Source organism: Sycon ciliatum, chromosome 2 (assembly GCF_964019385.1).
Source record: "Sycon ciliatum chromosome 2, ocSycCili1.1, whole genome shotgun sequence".
Classification (NCBI taxonomy): domain Eukaryota; kingdom Metazoa; phylum Porifera; class Calcarea; order Leucosolenida; family Sycettidae; genus Sycon; species Sycon ciliatum.
The window spans coordinates 22,068,966-22,088,965 of NC_088644.1; the positions used below are offsets into that span (position 1 = coordinate 22,068,966).

Sequence of the window (20,000 nt, forward strand, 5' to 3'; positions counted from 1 at the left end):
ACAACAGCAGCAGCAACAGCAACAGCAACAGCAACAGCAACAGCAACAACACAACACTATTTCTCCTCTCTCACACCATTATTCTCTTATTGGCCACTGGCTATCGTGAGAATAAAGATTCGAACAACACACATGCATACACAAACACAAACGCAAAGGGTGAAAACATGCTCTTGTGTGATCTGGCATAGAATGCAGACTAATGGTCGGTGGACTGGGGGTTCATGTGCTGATCTGGCCGCGGCATTTTGGTGCTGTGACCAGGATCTAAGTTGTGTTCTGGTTACTAATGTACCAACGGCAGATGAAATAACCGGCCAGGCAAACTGCGCCAAGTCCGACATCAGAAGGATATCATCACCTTTCTGCACACTGGGGCCGGGGGCAATTGAGGCCTAAGGGCGTACTCAGGACGCCCAACGGCTAAAGTCCATCCTCCGCAGCCTGTGACACTTTCTGAGCACTCTGAAAGCGGCTCTACGATATGATCGAACCTGTTTTTGAGGCCCTAGTCATCGCCCTGACCTTCGCCATGACCACCGCCGGGCTGCCACAAGACGCGCAAGCAACCAAGCTATTGCCAGACAAATGGAACTGGCTGCCACCACTGCGCCAGCTACTAAGCAGGAACAGCTTGCGGCGGCCAATAGGGAGCTAGCTGGCGACATCTACTCTCCAGCGGACAGTCATGAGGAGGAAATGGTGAGCCATTGATGAATCCTACATGGGCACCCCAAAAGGGCGCTCGAGCCACCTGCACGCCCAATACGTAAGTGGCGGTTACCATCAAAACTAGCTGATGTCCACGTTGACTAGAAAATAGGATTACGGACACGGGGTTCACAATGGGTTTACGAACAATTATAATAGTAAATCGAGGAAACATGAGTCTAAGAAGGCCTGATAGATAGATAGATAAATAGAGAGAGAGAGAGAGAGAGAGAGAGAGAGAGAGAGAGAGAGAGAGAGAGAGAGAGAGAGAGAGAGGAGAGAGAGAGAGAGAGAGAGAGAGAAGCGAGAGAGAGAGAGAGAGAGAGAGAGAGAGAGAGAGAGAGAGAGAGAGAGAGAGAGAGAGAGAGAGCGGGAGAGAGAGAGCGGGAGAGAGAGCGGGAGAGAGAGCGGGGAGAGAGACGGGAGAGAGAGCGGGAGAGAGAGCGGGAGAGAGAGAGCGAGAGAGAGAGAGAGAGAGAGAGAGGGGGGGGGGAGAGAGGGGAAGAGGGGGGGGGAGGGGAGGGGAGGGGAGAGGGACAGAGAGAGGGGAGGGGAGAGGGACAGAGAGAGGGACAGAGAGTAGGGGGGGGGGGGTTTGAGTGCTCATACTCATAGGAACAGGACCGTCTTCCACGCGGGTTACTATGGTACTCAGTAACTCATGTGTACATATCCACTTATGAACTTCTTCAAAGGTGTCTCAACTCAGAATTCCAGTAACCAGGCAAGTCGTACTAACACGTACTATCATCGTTGAATTCACTACAGCCAAAACAATGAATGCGAGATGAAAATGTTGACTATACGTGGCGAAATTCCAACACAAGTTACGTGCATGACCGCAGGCCACACGATGGCACGTGACTGATATGAGCTACATGTATGTGAACCCTGCGCTTTGTGCAAATTGTGAGAGGTGAACCATGCCCTGCCGTGGCATGGCATGGCCTTTCTCAATCCAAAGTACAAGCCGTTGGAGACGACTGGCATACTATAGTGTACTTTAAACGGTGTGACAAAACGTGTACACGTGATGAAAAATTGACTCAGAACGTTTGAACCATCCAATCAGTGAACGACGTCAAGGACTCAAAATCAAAAGGAACACAATGTCATGCAAATGTCCCAATGTTGCTGATCTAACAAAGAGCAGCAGCCACTCATTATCATGTGCATGCAACAGTTACCCAGCATTATATGTAGTTGAATGTCATAATATCGACCACCCCGTATCCATCAAGAAACAATTCTCAAGCATATCACATTACTAGTACAGTATTTCAAATTACTCACTTGCCCATCCTCTAGCCATATGACAGCATGATTGCGAGACAGCACCTTGCAGTCAAATATGAAATTGTTCGTAGCTGCTTTTACTTTGGCAACGCTTCTCCCTACTTTCATCTGTTCGCTGGGGTTCACGTAGCATTCCCTCTCCGCGAATGGATGAGACTTCGGGTGAGGGCGAATAACAATCTTCACCGCCATTTTCGTAATGACAAACAGCCTATGCCCAGGGTATATGCATCCACAAAATCCCTTCACTATCAAGCCACACTAAACATACTTCAAACTTCAAGATGTTTTATCTAGGCAAGAAAGGCCAAGAACAAACCAAGCAACTTTGTTACTTCAAAGATCAGTGCACTTCTGTTTTTACAGTTTTGACGAACAAAAAAAAAGGTAGGTTTCGGTTCATTCTTCGCGCAAGCTGTTGAAGTGCAAGAGCAACCGCACCTCGCGCGTGCAGCTCCACGCTTCCAGCGCGCTATTTTTTTAGCGTGACCTGCCGCGCCGGTTATCGCGGTTGGCGCAGAGCTAGCTAGCTGGGCAGTGGCAGGCGCGGCCGCGCGGCCTGGATCTTGTGCGTGTACGTGTACGTAGACCTACGTGTAGTCTACGTGTGTGTGATCGCGATAATTAAAGGGAAACTGAACGCCAAAAATAAGTATGGCTTATCCGAAGGAGAATTGGGCACTGATTCCGATGAGCTATGTCTCGAGCCGATCAGAGAAGAGGAACCGTGTCAAATTTCATAAATAACACCTTCCATATTTGGAAAATGGGCTTGATGACGTGCGTACTGCTTAGCTGTCACCATGCTGTGCATGCTCAGCAGTGTAATTGAATGGAAGAAAACAATTACTTTTGGTGTTTTGCAGCTCTATTTCGTTCCCTGACGGTACCCAAATCTAGATGTAGGAATCTGTTGAGCAGGAGAGTGACACATGTCTTCCCGAAGGCTGTCCAGCCTGCAGTGGTGATGAAGAAGACACGAATAACACCCCAAGATCGATTGTAGCGAATTGAAAAACTCATGGTGAATTTGCTTCCACTCCAAGGCAATGTCGAGGTATGAAGGGTGCTTGTACTGCCTTCCAAAGTGCAGCGGAGATGAACATGGCTTTGCATAGCTGTTGTTCTACGCCAACTTACCTACTCTTGCTGGTACGTAGTGGTATATTGCAAATTTCGTGGACGAACAATTTGAGTCACTAGTGGCTAGTGAGCAACACTAACAGGTGAGATTTTTCAATTTGACAAAAATTGTTCTTGTTTGAGAACAGACGGTGGCAGTCATTAGACTCAGTAGGTGTCTCTCTGCGGCTTCTTTCCCTTCATCGATAGGGTTGTGCTTGAAGTCGAAATAAATAGAACATGTGGAACAAAAATCTGATCATGTAATTCGAATTTCAATTTCAAAGTACATGTATGTGTACATCAAATCACAAAAATTTCAATATGGTGCTGTCCACTGAAAAAGACTGGGGGCTGGCAGCAATGGAAAGGGTAGAAACGAAACCAGTAAAGTAGAGTATTCATAAGGTAGAGGGAGTTGAAAACGGGAGACGAGTAGTGAGCATTTCAGTTCGAAGTAGTGTCAATAGACAGCATTGTGTTGCATATGTTGTGAATATTGTGCGAATCTAATAATTGGCAGAGGGTAGTGATTAAGCAGAGTATTGTTACAATACGAGGTACTTTGTGAGCAGATAGCAATCAATATCACGACATGGTTTAGACAGGAACTCATAAATGTCAAGAAATTGATAATCCAAAATTATAATTATTATCCCCTGAGTAGTAAAATTATTATGGTGTTCTCCTGTGTTTACATGCAGAGCCTTGACATTGCTGGACGAGCGACAATATAAATTACATAAACGTGTAGCTCATAATGTGGGATGACTGCCGTATTGCATTGCCAACGCAAACCCATCCTGTGTCAGTGCAGCCATCCAGCAACGTACTCCCCGGACCAGATGCCGCTGCAGCTGAACACCATGCCGATGGAAAGCCAGGAGTTGATGGCGAAGCATTCTGGTCTGCACAGTACAAGGCAAAGAACAATAATATTATGAATTATAACGCATTGTAATCCTTCCCACACATCTTTGTAAAAACAAACAAACAGTGCCATTATCACAACACTTGATCAAGCATCTTGATGGAGGTATTTTCCATTGTGCTGGCCCAGCATCTGCACCAGGAAGACCATGTACACTTACAAGTATCTTGTGTGTGTGTGTGTGTGTGTGTGTGTGTGTGTGTGTGTGTGTGTGTTTGTGTATCCGTCTGTGCACACGTGTGTGTGGGGGGGGGGGGCTGGGGGTAGACGCATATGTGTATGGGTAGGAGTGTGTGTGTGTGGGGGGGGGGGGGGTTCACACACATGTGTATGGATGTGCGCGTTGCATGCGTGTGTCTGTGGGATGGGGTGGGGGTGCACGCACATGTGTACATGTGTGCGCGCAATATAGAATGTGTGTATTGTGTTCGTTGAACACACGGAGTCCTCCTGATTCCATAAACTTTGTGATCATTGTGATTTTATGTGCTTTGAAGTTGAAATTCGCAATACATGTACTGATGCTTGATTAGATTTATGTTCCACATGTTCTATTTATTTTATTTTACTTCAAGCACTTGTACTATCAAGCACAACCCTACCAATGAAGGGAAAGAAGCAGCAGAGACACCTATACTGAGTCAAATGACTGCCACCGTCAGTTCTCAAACAAAAACAATTTTTATCAAATTGAAAAATCTCACCTGTTAGTGGTGCTCACTAGCCACTAGTGACTCGAATTGTTCGTCCACGAAATTTGCAATATACCACTACGGAACCAGCAAGAGTAGGTAAGTTGGCGTAGAGCAACAGCTATGCAAAGCCATGTTCATCTCCGCTGCACTTTGGAAGGCAGTACAAGCACCCTTCATACCTCGACATTGCCTTGGAGTGGAAGCAAATTCACCATGAGTTTTCCAATTCGCTACAATCGATCTTGGGGTGATATTCGTGTCTTCTTCATCACCACTGCAGGCTGGACAGCCTTCGGGAAGACATGTGTCACTCTCCTGCTCAACAGACTCCTACATCTAGATTTGGGTACCGTCAGGGAACGAAATAGAGCTGCAAAACACCAAAGTAATTGTTTTCTTCCATTCAATTACACTGCAGAGCATGCACAGCATGGTGACAGCTAAGCAGTACGCACGTCATCAAGCCCATTTTCCAAATATGGAAGGTGTTATTTATGAAATTTGACACGGTTCCTCTTCTCTGATCGGCTCGAGACATAGCTCATCGGAATCAGTGCCCAATTCTCCTTCGGATAAGCCATACTTATTTTTGGCGTTCAGTTTCCCTTTAAATAAATTATTATATCGCCTGATCTGACCAGTCCGTGCGCCAGACCCTGTTTTGGCCCGATTTTTATTTTCTGCGCGGGAACCATAGGCAGACGTTATGCAGGGAAAGATGACGACGCCGGTCAGTAAATTGTTGGTCGATTTGTTGCCTACCTCGAGGCCAGTCGGTGAAATGAAGGCTTCCTTCTTCAAGAAATATGTTGCCAGTCGTTAGTCGGATGCCACTCGTCTTCTAATCATCGTACTTGATGCAACCAGCGCAGTTGGATGGACGGGAGGCGAGGAATTTATCGTTTTCGATTTTCACCCTATTCTGGGTTGCCATTACATTGCAGCTGGCAGCACCACGAGGGAATTTTTTGCACAAGGGAGACTAGGTGAATTCAACTCCTCAGAGATATCGCCATGACAGGGTAAGGTTATTTTAGCCCTGAAATTGTGTACAAACCAACGGCACGAAATTATGGAAATATTTATTTTTTTGCAATAATTGCATGTTGGTTGAAAAAATGTAGCCATCTTTGTATTGTGGCATCCTGGCGGTGTATTTCGTAACTATACTGCATGACAATATTATTTATGAGAAATGGCAGCGATTGCAGCGATTGTGAACAATGTACAATCAACAGCATTGGCAAAATTGATGCAGAGCTGTATGGTACTTTAGTACAATTTGCCTGTATATTGGTATTTTACACACAATGCATGAAACAGAAGAGCAAAATTATTATTGACTTATCAATTTATAGTTAGGACATGAATATGAAACCCATGACCAATGCCAATGACCCAGGGCCTGTGCACCTGCATTCAAATATTAAAAAAATCCCTTGTGGCATAATCATGTACTCTGTGCATACACATGCTTGGGGGGCGATACTTGCTGCTTTAGGGCTGTGGAAATTGTGGTGCTATGCTGCTTGGTATGTGTGTGTGTGTGTCTGTGTGCGTGTGTGTCTGTGTGTGTCTGTGTGTGTGTGTGCGTGTGCGTCTGTGTGTGCACACTTCACTTTCCGGCTGTGTATTGATGCCTATGTAGATATCACCATGATCAACAGGGTCAAACGCTTCCAGCGGACAACAGTGGATCACCTTATTTCTCCCACTGGAGTGGTCCTAGCTTGAAGTGATGTATGACTATCAATTCTATTGACTAGCCTTGAGGCATGTACCAAACGTCAGCATGTCTGTGATATCAATACATCACACTTACATTTGAAAGCTATATGCTGGAAGGCAGTCAAGTGGGCTTTTCGTCAAACACAACCCTACCAATGAAATGAAGGCAACGGGCAGAGACCACTAATGGTAGGGCCACACAAGGTGGCTGTGCCAGTGGGGAAGACCCAGCTCAACAAGGTGTTCTTGCAAGTTTGATCGGAACAGCACCCTGGTCCAAATCCTCAATATCAGTGAATCTTACTGGTCCATGTGGCTGCTGCCTTGACTCGTGATGCCTACGATTGGATGCAAGCTGCACGAAGTATGTTGCAAAGAAGAGTACAATGGATCTTGAACTTAGCACGAGAGGCGTGCACTTCGTTGATAACAGCAGAACCGTTGCATGACTATCATAGCACTCTCCTTATTGCAATATTTAACCAATGCTCCATCTGTTGTAGCAGCTACCACACAACTACAAGTATGCATTCATTACCTGGCTGTCTTGTATAAACTTGTGAATGCAATCACGTGATGCTTTGTGCACATATGCTCCCATACTTTAGCGGATGTGCGCGTGTGTGTGTGTGTGTGTGTGTGTGTGCATGTTTATGGGTGTGTATGTTCGTGCACGTATGTACGTGTCCATGTCTGTGCGTTTGCATGTACATGCAGACGTGTGTGGGTCTGTTGAAAAAGCGCATGAACACGTGTCAATTCACGTGTGCATGTATGTACGGGTGTATGGTAAACGTATTCTTTGCTCCATGCGTCCGCCGTGAATGAAGGTACGAGACTTAATGTGTCATAGCTTGTGGCGGTTGTTCTGTAAATAGTAGCACCGTATCCTGGCCATCCGCAGATGCAATTTTTTCACTTCAATTCTGCATTGGCTCTGGTGCTGTGTTTGTAGTGTCATCCTCTCTGCATGAATTATTTATATTTCTTTCCCACCTCAGTACTGTATTTGGCTTGATATTGTTGCTGTTTTACATACAAGTATAGGCACATGCATTGATGTGCGAGGGTTTGTGTTTGGAGCTCCAGCAACCTGTTGGGGTTCGTGTTGTCTGTAAATTCGTGGTCTACGGATACAATCATGGTCTGGCTGGTACATCGCAGAATACTAGGACCCCTTGAACGATTCTGTCGGTCGTTCATAAGTCCACCAATTGAAGACATGTGTGTGTCAAAATGTGTCAAAAATACAGTGTTGACGAAACGGTTGGTATCACCGCTGTCGGATTTTTTGCACAAGCCAAAATTGGAGGATACACTGTTGGCTAATATCTCTTTCTAATTAAATAAGCAGGAAATAGCGAAACCCTTGTACAAACCAACGGCACGAAATTATAGCATGTTCAACCAAAATATCAGCGACATAACGAAAACGCAAGCGACGAGCGAGAACTCAACTTCTCGTTATTTGTTGTCGCCACGGACAAAACTTAGGGCAGAGAACAACTATTAGGTTGGATTTCGACAACGATCTGAGACGAAGAACTCACGGGAGACGTAAACCAAAGGACGACGAAGGTGACGCCATTGAGTATTCGTCTCGCGATATCTTGAGAAAACTGCGAAATCTGGCAAATCTGGAAAATAAAAGTGCAACTTTAAGGTGGCAGGCTACCTTCGGCGCCAGCCGATAACAAACATGCATTCAAATGTCTGTAACATTGGCATCCCTCATTATTTTTGCACCAAATTTTCTACACATGCTGGTCAGATAATAAAGAACACTTGAACAACCACCACACATGCATTTCGACTTGGAGAACAGGATGCTGGACACACCAAACAAGAATATCGCAAAAATGCGGTCAACAAATTTTTGGTACAAGTTTTCTGCAAGGATTTTAGCAATAGCCAGATACTTATGTTACATAATGAGTGTTCTTGCTCAATACTAGATGCTCACGAAGAGATTTATGCTTCTAGATGTAAAGAATCTGGCTGACACACACATCAAGAAATCACGTAAAGAACGCGCCGTTGGTCCAATTATCTTTCTGTGCCCATACGTCAGTAGATGTGACAAAATCTTCAAAAGTAGAGACGTGAGCACCTTGCAAATTTGACGTAGATATGAATACATATATAGTTTACTGGATTTGGACATACCAAACTGGAGATATGGTGTACCAAAGGTCACACGGTACCCCCCAAAAAGGGCAACTTTTAGCACTCAAAAACCACCAGGACAGTACGTAACGCCTTCCGTCTCTTTGGCCTTGTCTGCATAACCCTTTTTGAAATACCTTCGAATCACCATCGCCAATGTAGGATGTGTAGCGAAGGCCATTGAGAGCCTCAGATCGATTCCAAATCTTCACTACTGCTGCAGTCTCCATGGCTGGCGATGAGACATTGGTGTTGATGTCGCAGCTGTCAGCATGTGCAGCCTTCCAGGTGGCAAACTCCGCTGCCGTGACTGTCTTCGTGTCGCGTTTGTTGTCCCAAACCTTGCAATGGTTGCAATGCTTCGATAACACCTCCACATCCACCACTTTGAGTGTGTCGTACGCAATTACTGTTTGGACACCAAACACAGAAGAGTACCCACGCCGCATCCATGTGCCGTCAGTGCTTACGGCCACGTGTGACGGATGGTCAGATCCACTCGCTTGCCGCATAGCCAGTAACTCTGCAGCATGGTGCCGCATGCTATTTGTCCCAACTTCAACTGCTGCATCATGCAATGCTGAACAGTGAGACTGGAACGACCGTCCGTACATGGGCTCAGGCATATCCATGATGGCACAGAACATCCTCAGTGCTTCTCTTCCCTTGCCAATCATCCGCATGGCCATTGCTGAACGTCTGTTCACATCATAAAATCGCATTGGTGTATGTTTTTCAGCAAGGCGGCCCTCAAATACATGCCCACAATGATCGCAGGTAAGCTCAAGAATTGGGGCTAGGCCATATCGAGTCGACTCCTGGACGAGCAATGACCCAGTCTTGCAGTTGGCACAGACACATGATGAGCCAAGAAGACGTGTCAGGGATGGCAAGTGGACGATTCTGCTACCACTGTTGTGCTCGTCGGAACTGTCACCATCATCATCATCATCAGACTCGTCGCTGGACATAACCTCATCGCTTGAATCACCAGTACAAGAATCAGATGCCACGGAAGATTGATTTGCAACATCCTCAGATGCTGCGACGAATACGTCCAAATCACCATCTTCAGTTGTGGGCTCTTCACGAGCCAAGACAGTCCTTTTCCGCGGGGGAAGGCACTTCTTTGGCCTGCTGAGAACCCTGCTCTTGCGTTTGTTACCCATGGCAGATGATCCACCACGGCTTACGTCTCCAGCAATATCAAAACAAAACTGACAAGGCTTGATGAAACAAAGCTACAACAATTATTTGCTTTGCATGCTGACACTTCGCTGACAAAATTTATTTTGATGTCAGCTGACTGTCTACCTCGCGTACGTCATGAAGGGCAGCCATTTTGGAAATGATTGCCACGGCAACGGATCGCAGAGGAGGCCCGCTAGCTCGCGTCAAAAAATTAGAGCGCTACGATCGAAATTGATGAAAATAGCGCAAAAATGACTTTGGTGAAAATTTTAATTGTTTTTGCAATTTCATGCAATTTATTTCATATTCAATTTTGTAATGGACCGTATGCGTGTTAAAACAAAATGGCGTCACGATTTATTGAAAGTGGTATAGTTGGTGGTGGAACGAGTGTTCAAACCCATTTGAACTTCATACTGTTCGTCTTCTTTTTGACATGCTCTCTTTCCATCGTCCTTAGCTTTTGTTTGTTGAGAGCTGTTTTGGCTTTCTCCTATACCTCTGGGGGATGCCAAGTGATGGTTTTGAGAGGCTGGTGATGGCTGTGAGCGAGAGTTTGCCGATCGGCGTCGTCCTCGCTATAGCGATGAAAATACTAGTTACTGCGCACCTGGCAGATATCACAACACGTCGGAGCGTCCAGGAGCAAAGGAATCTTGGGTTTTCACTGGAATCTAGTTCCTCCAGCATCGTGTAGCCCACCGTCGGTGAATGGCGGTCCAGAAAGGTCGAAACTGGTCTTCTGCAGCATCTCGCAGTCCTGCGAGGCACACTGAATACGCCTGTCATGTATTCTACAAATAAAAATCACGAAGTAGTGGACTTTACAGTGATGAGTCTATCCTGTATGCTGCAAAAGACGCAGGAAATGTCACTGGTGTCCGTACACTGGACGCCAATATCATCCCAGTCTTCTCCTGCAGGATCTGTTTGACATTGACATACCGGTATGCAGTGGGTCGACATTGGCCTGGTTTGGCAGCTATCTGCCTGGGTGGATGTAGCAGGTTTGCATTGGCGCGGCGTCCAGTCTGACATTTTCTTGTAACTGTGGAGTACCGGCAGAGTTTGAGAGGTTGCTCGTGCTGTGAACACATCTCTACTGCCTGTCTTGTCCTGGAAGTGCCGTCTCGCCGCTTCCTTGCTCTACAGTCACGCCGTTATTTCGCTTTGTTTCGTGTTGCAGCTCAAAACCTGCCCAAACAACTGTGAGCTCGCAACATGGTATGAACAAATTGCACCACTCATGCTGGTTAACTAAAACCGGGATAGTCGAGTAAGCGAGTTCACTCCCTGGGCCATGGCAAGATCTGTTCAGCGCGGGCTATTCCAACCTCCAAGTGCATAGTCACCGATCGATCCATGCGATGGTGGTTGACCTACAAAGAGCCAAGGTCTACGAGAACTACTATTGGATCCCGCCTGTCTACATGCAGTCAACAAAATCAAAGTACCTCAGTATGCCCCAGAACAGGGCATGTGCATCTATAGCATGACACAACAGGGGTTCTGGCAGCACCTGTCAAACAAGCAGTAGCGACTAGTGCCAGCTACCTATTGGAGGCTAGCCGCTACAGTCTGTCACTGGAGATAATTATTATGTTCACTGTTTAGACTGAGCACAATCAATGATGCCCAATCAATCTGCCCAATGTGTGTTCTGTTCCACCTAATTATAACGTCCCATCGCATCAACCACTAACACAAGTCGTGCTAGAGTGACTACACGCACATGTCGTCACTCTAGCACGACTTGTGTTATTATTGTTTATTTTGATTCGCACGATAAATAGAGCACAATAAACGTTAACTTGACTGAAGATTAAAGGCGACTGCAGATAGAGGAACACATCGAGGTACAGGTACCGGCATCAATACAGTATCAGAAAGAAACAAACAAAAATGAGAGGTACGCAGAAAAAACTCTCGTGAGCCCAAGGGGAAGTGGTTGATGAGGGATGAATGCAATCTCCACGCTCGTCTACACTGTTCGTGGAAATGCACACATACATACAATAATATACAACATAGCAATAGCATGCACAGAACCGAACAATTTCATGTTCACACATGCAAGCACAGACCTGAACATTAGTACCAAAAGCCGATACAGACAATATCCCCATACACACAGACGCACACGCACACACACACACACAATGTCCCTTGTATGCGCCCGTGGCGAGAAAAGCACGCAAATCTAAATATGCACTGGATGTGAACCCACAGATTTTCTCTAATAGCAACGATAGCGGATCTGATTCTGAATGAAACACACACACAATACAATCATTGAATGCCCATCCGCAGATGATGGCAGGTCCTGAAAGAACAGGCAGTGTTCCAGTGATGGGGAACAGAACTTCGAGTGGCGAGTGAGGTATACACACACACACGTGCGTGCGCGGGCACACACCAAAGTATGAAGAAATGGAATCGACATCGTAGTATTCATTGGTTGGGGAATGGAAAGGAAAATAAAACATTGCTGTAGGTTATTGTTGTAAGGACACTGGGAGCACAACAGAAAGGTAAGCAACTTGCTTTGAAGCAAAGAAAGTTATTATTCCACGGATCTCAGAAGGAAGGAACGTTCCAGAATGCTGCACTGGCAACAGGCGGCCTGCAGTCGGTCCAGCTGCCGGCCTTGCAGTGCTGAAAAGAATGCGGTGCAGTACAGCATGTCACATAGTATCGCAGCCTGGACAAATAGGCGCTGGGAAGTCCTAGTTATGTGCTCACTCACACCACGATGCACCAATCTTCTGAGCTACTTTGGCAACAACTTTGTCCACTTGAGACTCCCATGGGCTGAGCCAGTTGTTGAGGGCTGCATCAAGGTGGACGGCAATGACCGCTGATGGCAAGGCAATCCATGACACACAGTCACTAGGGCATCGTCAACATGGCGCTGAGGCTGGATCGATAAAATCAACCTTTAGGCTGCCGCGGGGTTGACAACGAGGCCGCTGTCTCGAAGCTAGTCAGTCAGCCTGGTCACCGCCATTGACGAACCAGTCGCCGCCGCCAGCAGTGGCGGTAGGTTGTGACAAGTGTGGTGCAATATTGTCAGCAAATTCAGTACTGAGGATAAGATGAGTGACAAAGGGAACGTTGTGTTTGATAATATTGAAGTGAACAGGGATGATCACAAGCCCTGCGCGTACTCCACCGTGAGTTACAAGAAAATTCCGCACTGGACGACGAGCAAACACCAACCTGCTACATCCAACCAGGCAGATACTATTACGATAGCTGCCAAACCAGGTCAATGCCGACCTACTGCATAATGTCAATGTCAAACAGATCCTGCAGGAGAAGACTGGGGTGTTGGCGTCCAGTCACTGAGTGTACAGACACCAGTGACATTTCCTGCGTCTTTTGCAGCATACAGGATAGACTCATCACTGTAAAGTCCACTACTTCGTGATTTTTATTTGTAGAATACATGACAGGCGTATTCAGTGTGCCTCGCAGGACTGCGAGATGCTGCAGAAGACCAGTTTCGACCTTTCTGGACCGCCATTCACCGACGGTGGGCTGCACGATGCTGGAGGAACTAGATTCCAGTGAAAACCCAAGATTCCTTTGCTCCTGGACGCTCCGACGTGTTGTGATATCTGCCAGGTGCGCAGTAACTAGTATTTTCATCGCTATAGCGAGGACGACGCCGATCGGCAAACTCTCGCTCACAGCCATCACCAGTCTCTCAAAACCATCGCTTGGCATCCCCCAGAGGTATAGGAGAAAGCCAAAACAGCTCTCAACAAACAAAAGCTAAGGACGATGGAAAGAGAGCATGTCAAAAAGAAGACGAACAGTATGAAGTTCAAATGGGTTTGAACACTCGTACCACCAACTATACCACTTTCAATAAATCGTGACGCCATTTTGTTTTAACATGAATATCGCGGATTGTCGCACTTACAATCCACTATAACTCCGGAGCCACTGGACCGATTGACCCAAAATTTTAAATTCTAATGCTTTGTGGCTACCCCAATCAGAAAAGTATCACAGTTAACCTCAAATCAAAAATTCGATTTTTCCCAATTCTGAAGGTAGCCTGCCACCTTAAGGGCATGTTCGATTGGTAAGGATCGGGATCGGGATCCAGATCTCAGATCCCTCGGATCCTTCAGATTCAACTGAACACTTTATCTTGGACCTTGACTGTTGCCATGTTGAAAATGGCGCTCACAAGGCACCCAAAAGGGTGAACGTCGTACTCATCGCATGCGTCGTACAAAAAGTCAACAAGCTCTATCTCCATCCACGTGTGCGTACCACAATGTGTACAAAAATGATTTTTACCCGCCATATACGCACAAAGGTCACATTTGGATCCGTTGGATCCGGTCAACCCTGCTCCCCGAGGTGGGTTGACCGGATCCAAATCCGAAGGATCCGGATCCGGATTCGACCAATCGAAAGGGTGCGAATCCAGTGGATCCGGTGGATCGGGATCCCGATCCTACCAATCGAACATGCCCTTAGACGACTTTTTCTGAACTGGCGCACGGACTGTGACATGATCATGATGATGATGATGATGATCACGTCGGCGCGTAGACCTACGTGCGCGTGACGTGAGATCTCGTCAATCGTCATTCTGTAGGTCATTTCGAGTGCGATGACGTGATCAGAACTGATTCGAAAGAAGAAGGAACAAAGCTGAAAAGACAACTGAACAAAACGAAAAGGTTGAGCTCTCCAGAGCACAAACTGGTGTTCGTTTTCGCAGAGAAGCCAACTACAGTACAACTGGCAGTACATAGTGTATCTTTTTCTGGAGCAGAGAAAATCCATCGCCTTTGAAGAATTCAGTTTTTCTTCTAACTCCTTCGCTATCCTTTGTGATCTTTACGATGGACCATCGTCAGTATCATGCGTCTGTTGGAATTTGCCCTGGTATGCCAGGAGATATCGTGGCTGTGCAACGTAACCACTGCGTCCATTATGCCATGAATGTCGGTGGGAACTATATTATTCATCGTGCCAACCCGGCCACGGAGGGTGCTGTTGCTGTACGTGTTCCTGACCAGGGTGTGCACATCTGCAAGCAATTGTTCACCGACTACGCGCGACCAGGAGAGCAGTGGTGGGTCCACAACATGTTCGATGACCAATTGCAGCCCCTGCCTGTAGACCAAATCATGATCCGCGCTCATGGAAAGCTTGGGGAGCCAGGGTATAGCCTGATCAGTCAGAACTGTGAGCACTTTGTCAATTGGTGTAGATATGATAAAGCAGTGAGTGCTCAGGTGGACACTGTCCTGAGTACAGTGGCAAACGAAGCAGGAACTACAGCCGTACGGAAAGGTGCACACCTCGGAGCGATCGGTGGCCGTGTTGGCTCTTCATTCGGAGCATCAGCGGGACGTGTCATTGGCAGTGTTGTCGGTGCAACCGTGGATCGCAATGAAGCTGTACGCGCAGAGCAGGATGGTGTCCCGGCATCGGGTCGCAATCGTGAACAGGAGTGGGCCGAGAAAGGACGTGACATTGGCCAGAAAAGCGTTGGTGTTATTGGTGCGGTCGGTGCTGCGGCCGTTGGTGGAGTTTGGGGTTTCGTCAGCGGCGGTGTCAGCGGTGCGTCGCGTGTTGCTGCCGATCACAATGTGACCCGCGATAACTTCACAAACGTCGCCGGTCAAGTGGTGAGTGCATCTACAGGGCCTGCAGCTGCCAGAACCTGACCCCTCAAACCAGAGCAGCACATCCAGTGTACGTATTTGTTATTTAGTACCATCTGGCATATCCTTTTTTATCATTTTCCTACCGGTTTATTGATTAATCCGCAGTTCGCGTAAATCCTGTAATATGTATACCCCCCACCATATCAGCAATTCCTTCCATCCATGTCCATGTAGTAGCACACATGTAGGGCTGGCACCAGTGTGCACGTGACGTCGAGTTTGCTGTAGAATTTTTTATTATAGTTTTGTGACTTCTGTGTGTAGGGGCGGCAAACTGTTATGTCCTTGATAGTCGAATATCATGGATTCATAATTATTGTCTGTTATCAGTACAACCATAAAATACACACGGGAACACCATCATACTATAAATTACTCTTCTGATATTTGGTATCTTTGAAATAGAGCTTATCTTTAACACCAACACTCATATACATGATGTAGGTGTCTACAATTGTAGTACATTCAATTTTGTTGAATTAGAGTTGGTGCTGTGTTGAATTCGATTTTGCTCATGACATGTTTTTGGACTGCTCCAAAAACGGGGTGTGAACTGTGAAGTGTGTCGCAGTGAGTGGTGCTTACAACAGTGGAAGTTGCTATGGGCTTCCGGTATGCCCTGGAGGGTGGTCTTGGGCCACTCAAGCATTGTCAATTTGTCATGCTGCTAGAAAGGACACGATGCAGTAATAATGTTAAATTGGTTGACTTAGAGTTTTCTTGATATTGCCGCACACCAAAGCTGAATGGGGATGTGTAGGCTAAGACGTTTCACAGGGACAAATTCCCTTATTATAATAGCAATGGCGGTGAAGACAATGCTCGGTGTACAAACAAAATAGGACGTTTTTAAAATTCAAATAGAAGAAATCACATGGAAACGAGTTATGAAGCAACTATCCACGACTGTATACAAGATAATATGCAGTCAGAAAGTGCGATAACAGGGCACAAAACTGACAGGCTACTAAGACATTCAACGACCTGAGACCTAGCTCTAACACATCTCCAGTGCGCAAACCAACAGCCTTCCAGCTTGGAAGGTTCAAGGTCCTATGAGGGGTCAGTTTCGTGCCCTGTTATCGCACTTTCTGACTGCTTATTATCTTGTTTCAGTCGTGGATAGTTGCTTCATAACTCGATATTTACCGGCTCAGTATCTGAGTTAAATTTGCACACCTGGTGAGACGTTTTCAAAATAAATCATTAGAAGTTGTATCAGTGTTGTGAGCACCAAACCGTCCTGACAACTATCTTGTAAAAAAATAAGTAATCAAAGACTGAATCAAAGTAAAAGAGCCTTCTTGTTTTTATAACTTAGATCATGGTACAAACACATTCAACCGAAAGAAACTGCACCCGATGATAAAAAAAGTACGGTTGGAAAATACTCAAAATAGTACAGTAAAAAGGTGTAATGCTGAAAAGATTGCCAAACCCGATGCGAAAACCATTCCTCTCGTCCTTGCGGTTCATTGTGGGAGAAGTAAAACTTAACACGGAACAAATGACCCAGGGCAAGCTACACTGGACTGAACTAGTTCTATGCGGTCAACTGTAGCAGAACAGCGAGAATAGTAAAACTGTGATCAATGGCCAGTTTCAGTATATTCTCTTGCGTGCAATGAATAGGTGAATGGTGGTGGAAGCTATTGTCATGCTTGCTTCGCATTTTGCCCCTGTCGGGCCAAGAGATCGGCACGCTCGTTGCCCACAATGCCCACATGCCCACGCACATGTGTCCACTTCACATTGACTTTATTAGTGAGAGTGTCAAGCCGCTGCCAGAGGTCACGGTTCTCTACAGGTTTCGAAGCCGTCGTCACCCAGTTGCGCTTTTTCCAATTTGCCATCCACTCGTTGACGCCTTTAATCGTGTACATACTATCCGAGCAGATCTCGATAGTCGACAGGCCTGCACTATAAGCTTGCTCCATGGCACGGCACGCAGCCATCATCTCTGCCCGCTGGTTGCTCTGCTTAGCACCGGGCAGTGGCTCACGCAAGTCCGGCGCTATGCCGCTTGGCCAATGAACGCCAACGCCGGCCTTTGCTTCGCCACCATAGTTACCATTGTTCGAACATGCACCATCTACGAACACCACAGGCCTGCTGCCAAGTTTTACGGGCTGCGGTTCCCTGGGATTGCTTGTTCGTGTTTTGGATGCTGAGCGATTTGTAGCACGAGTAGCAGATCGCACATTGGACTTCTTCGGTGTGGAATACCCATAGTCTTCGTCGGAATCCGATTCAGATACGGGTACATCTGCATTATCATAACCATATAGTTTGTTGTGCGGCTGGTCGCTTTGGTAGTCACGGCTGCGTTTCCCAGCATACTTCACTTTCGCAATGGGGACGGTCTGGTCAAGGCTGAACCGACTGCTGCCTCCGCCGCCATGAGCTTGTGCAACACTATGCCCTCTAGTTGCAGCGCCGCTAATACCGGCACCTCTACCAACGCCATCCCGTGCCTCAATGAAGTCCATTGCCTCCGGCATGGTTGAGAATTTCTTATACCTTGCCCCTGAAAATCCATTGACTTGTGCCTTGCATTCGTCCCAGGTCTTATAGACACCAGGAGAGGCGCCGTGCCGCACAGCATAAAACGGCATCGTGTCGTCCACTCTAGCAGCCACCTGCACGTCCCTTCACTGAAGTAACTCTAGTTCCAGTGTTGAATGCAAAGATTTAAGTAGTGAAGGCAAGCCGCTTACAACAGTTCTCAATTATGTATACACTACAACATCTCTGATGTCTGTGATGAAAACGAGCCCAACGCAGCTTCACGAACAACCGAACCTGACCCTCTTGAGCTAAATAAGTAGTTTAGTTAGCTTGGAGTAGTGTATTCCCACTATGATCCCACCAGGCTGCCCTTGAAGATAGTATTTTGGGACATCTCACTCCATTCTCGTTGTCACACAATTGTACAATGACATGTGCAAGGCTGTTTCGATTTCATCAATCATCGATATCACTGACGTCGATGACATCATATATGGCAATCGAGTACAAAAAACCCGGTTTTTAGTACGCGAATCGCGATCCAGTACATGACTCGTACAGACTAGTACAAGAAGTTTACAATTTTTTTGTAGGTACTTGTATTATAGTCTTTACTCCATGGCGAGTCCAGGGAGTTTTACGACTCCCTGCAGCAGCTGGCCTGATGTACATCAAGAATAACTCAGCCCCATGCGTGGTGGCTTATATTTATAATCAAGTAGTAGTACAATACTTTATTGTACTACTCCCTGCTTATAATACTCTTCATGCAGGGAGCGACACACGTATCGCCGAAGTCGCACCATCCTCTTTTTCCGAAAGTTGTATAGCTCATAAAAAAACAATAAAAAAATGTCAAAAAGAATAATGGTATGGCAGAGCTAGAGAAGGTCCACGCCTGGTTTCAGTGGGTTACCATCAGGGATTTTACGACTCCCTGGTTACCATTGCCCTATTCAAAATTTAAATAATAATAATAATAATGCATGGCTGCGCGAAGAGTACTCTAGCTAACGCACGCACACGTAGGTGCTAGGCATGTAGGGAAACAGCTACATTATAAATAATCATCCGTCATGTAATAATGATAACAAGAATAGGATCTCAAGCATGCTAGTCGAAAGCTCCAATACGCTGCATCAGACAACAGAATAGATCTCCTACCGTCTCCTTTCTAAGAAAAGGAGCAAAAGTGATTGAGATGTCTAGTAGGCCTGCTGCATGTATGCCAGAAGATAGAACACTAAAGCACGAACGTAAAGTAAAACCACCAGAACGCACCCGCTCCCAGTAGAAGTAGTTGAAAGCAACCAACGTTTGAGTTGTAATACTCAATACGACTGTCCTGAGGTGACATCTCAGTGTGATGTGTGCTGTTGTGAAAACTAGAACATAAAAACCTGAGTAAAAGATAAAAATAGAAAGCTACATCTACACCGTGACATTTCCACTAAGAGTTAGCTCGGCATTGTAACGCGTAACAAACCGCCACGGCCATCCTTGCTGCAGTCAAATACTTGTAATTGTCTCCTACGTAGCTCCTCCACGATGACTGGCTGCAACCTTCACAAAACACATACACACGTACGCACACACACGTACGCACACACATACACACACACAGCACACACCATTAGTGACTAATGCCATTACTCCTTTGAAGTTTGTCTGGGGGAACATGGAACATGGGCACACTATGTTCATAAGGCCAAAACAAATAATGACCTTGTTTCCGGTCGCCCGACCGGGCCACTTTTTCCCAAATTCTGAAACTTTTTTTTGGTCCCAAATGTATACAAACGGTGGCAATGCCATGTGTGCAAGTGCACTCAACGAGTCATAACTCAGTCAAATCTCAACCGAATTCCACAATCGAAACACCTACAAGGTAGCAGAGATTCTCAGCTGTCTGCTCGAAAACCTCCGGGGTCGATACGAGCTAGAATAACGGAG

General features: G+C 46.3%; 4 protein-coding genes and 2 long non-coding RNA genes across 8 annotated transcripts in view; 3 read left to right on the top strand and 3 right to left on the bottom strand.

Annotated features, from left to right (window-relative positions):
- LOC135809220 (sarcolemmal membrane-associated protein-like) overlaps positions 1-2,375 on the bottom strand; it is a 21,457-nt gene extending 19,082 nt beyond the window's left edge. For all 3 annotated transcript variants that reach the window (XM_065322517.1, XM_065322516.1, XM_065322515.1), the window contains exon 1: positions 2,005-2,375. In XM_065322517.1, coding sequence (XP_065178589.1) covers positions 2,005-2,199 — 195 coding nt within the window. In that variant the 5' untranslated portion in view covers positions 2,200-2,375. The remainder of the gene's footprint in view (positions 1-2,004) is intronic.
- A 496-nt stretch (positions 2,376-2,871) lies between these two features.
- Positions 2,872-4,222, top strand: LOC135809221 (uncharacterized). The gene is made up of 2 exons (XR_010552177.1): positions 2,872-3,233; positions 3,834-4,222. It is a non-coding gene; the product is annotated as an uncharacterized LOC135809221 (long non-coding RNA).
- A 1,203-nt stretch (positions 4,223-5,425) lies between these two features.
- Positions 5,426-7,090, top strand: LOC135810796 (uncharacterized). Its single transcript, XR_010552396.1, has 2 exons — positions 5,426-5,777; positions 6,404-7,090. It is a non-coding gene; the product is annotated as an uncharacterized LOC135810796 (long non-coding RNA).
- Positions 7,091-14,499: 7,409 nt separating this feature from the next.
- Positions 14,500-16,040, top strand: LOC135809223 (uncharacterized). The gene has a single exon (XM_065322518.1). The coding sequence runs from the start codon at positions 14,709-14,711 to the stop codon at positions 15,537-15,539; it is 831 nt and encodes a 276-aa protein (XP_065178590.1). The 5' UTR covers positions 14,500-14,708; the 3' UTR covers positions 15,540-16,040.
- Positions 16,041-16,683: 643 nt separating this feature from the next.
- Positions 16,684-18,474, bottom strand: LOC135810797 (ribonuclease H1-like). The gene has a single exon (XM_065324233.1). It carries the CDS (start codon positions 18,152-18,154, stop codon positions 17,195-17,197), a length of 960 nt encoding a protein of 319 aa, XP_065180305.1. The 5' UTR covers positions 18,155-18,474; the 3' UTR covers positions 16,684-17,194.
- A 361-nt stretch (positions 18,475-18,835) lies between these two features.
- LOC135809224 (uncharacterized) overlaps positions 18,836-20,000 on the bottom strand; it is a 7,938-nt gene continuing 6,773 nt past the window's right edge. Inside the window, exon 11 of the mRNA XM_065322519.1 lies at positions 18,836-19,610. Within this exon, the coding sequence (XP_065178591.1) occupies positions 19,505-19,610 (106 nt within the window). The 3' untranslated portion in view covers positions 18,836-19,504. The remainder of the gene's footprint in view (positions 19,611-20,000) is intronic.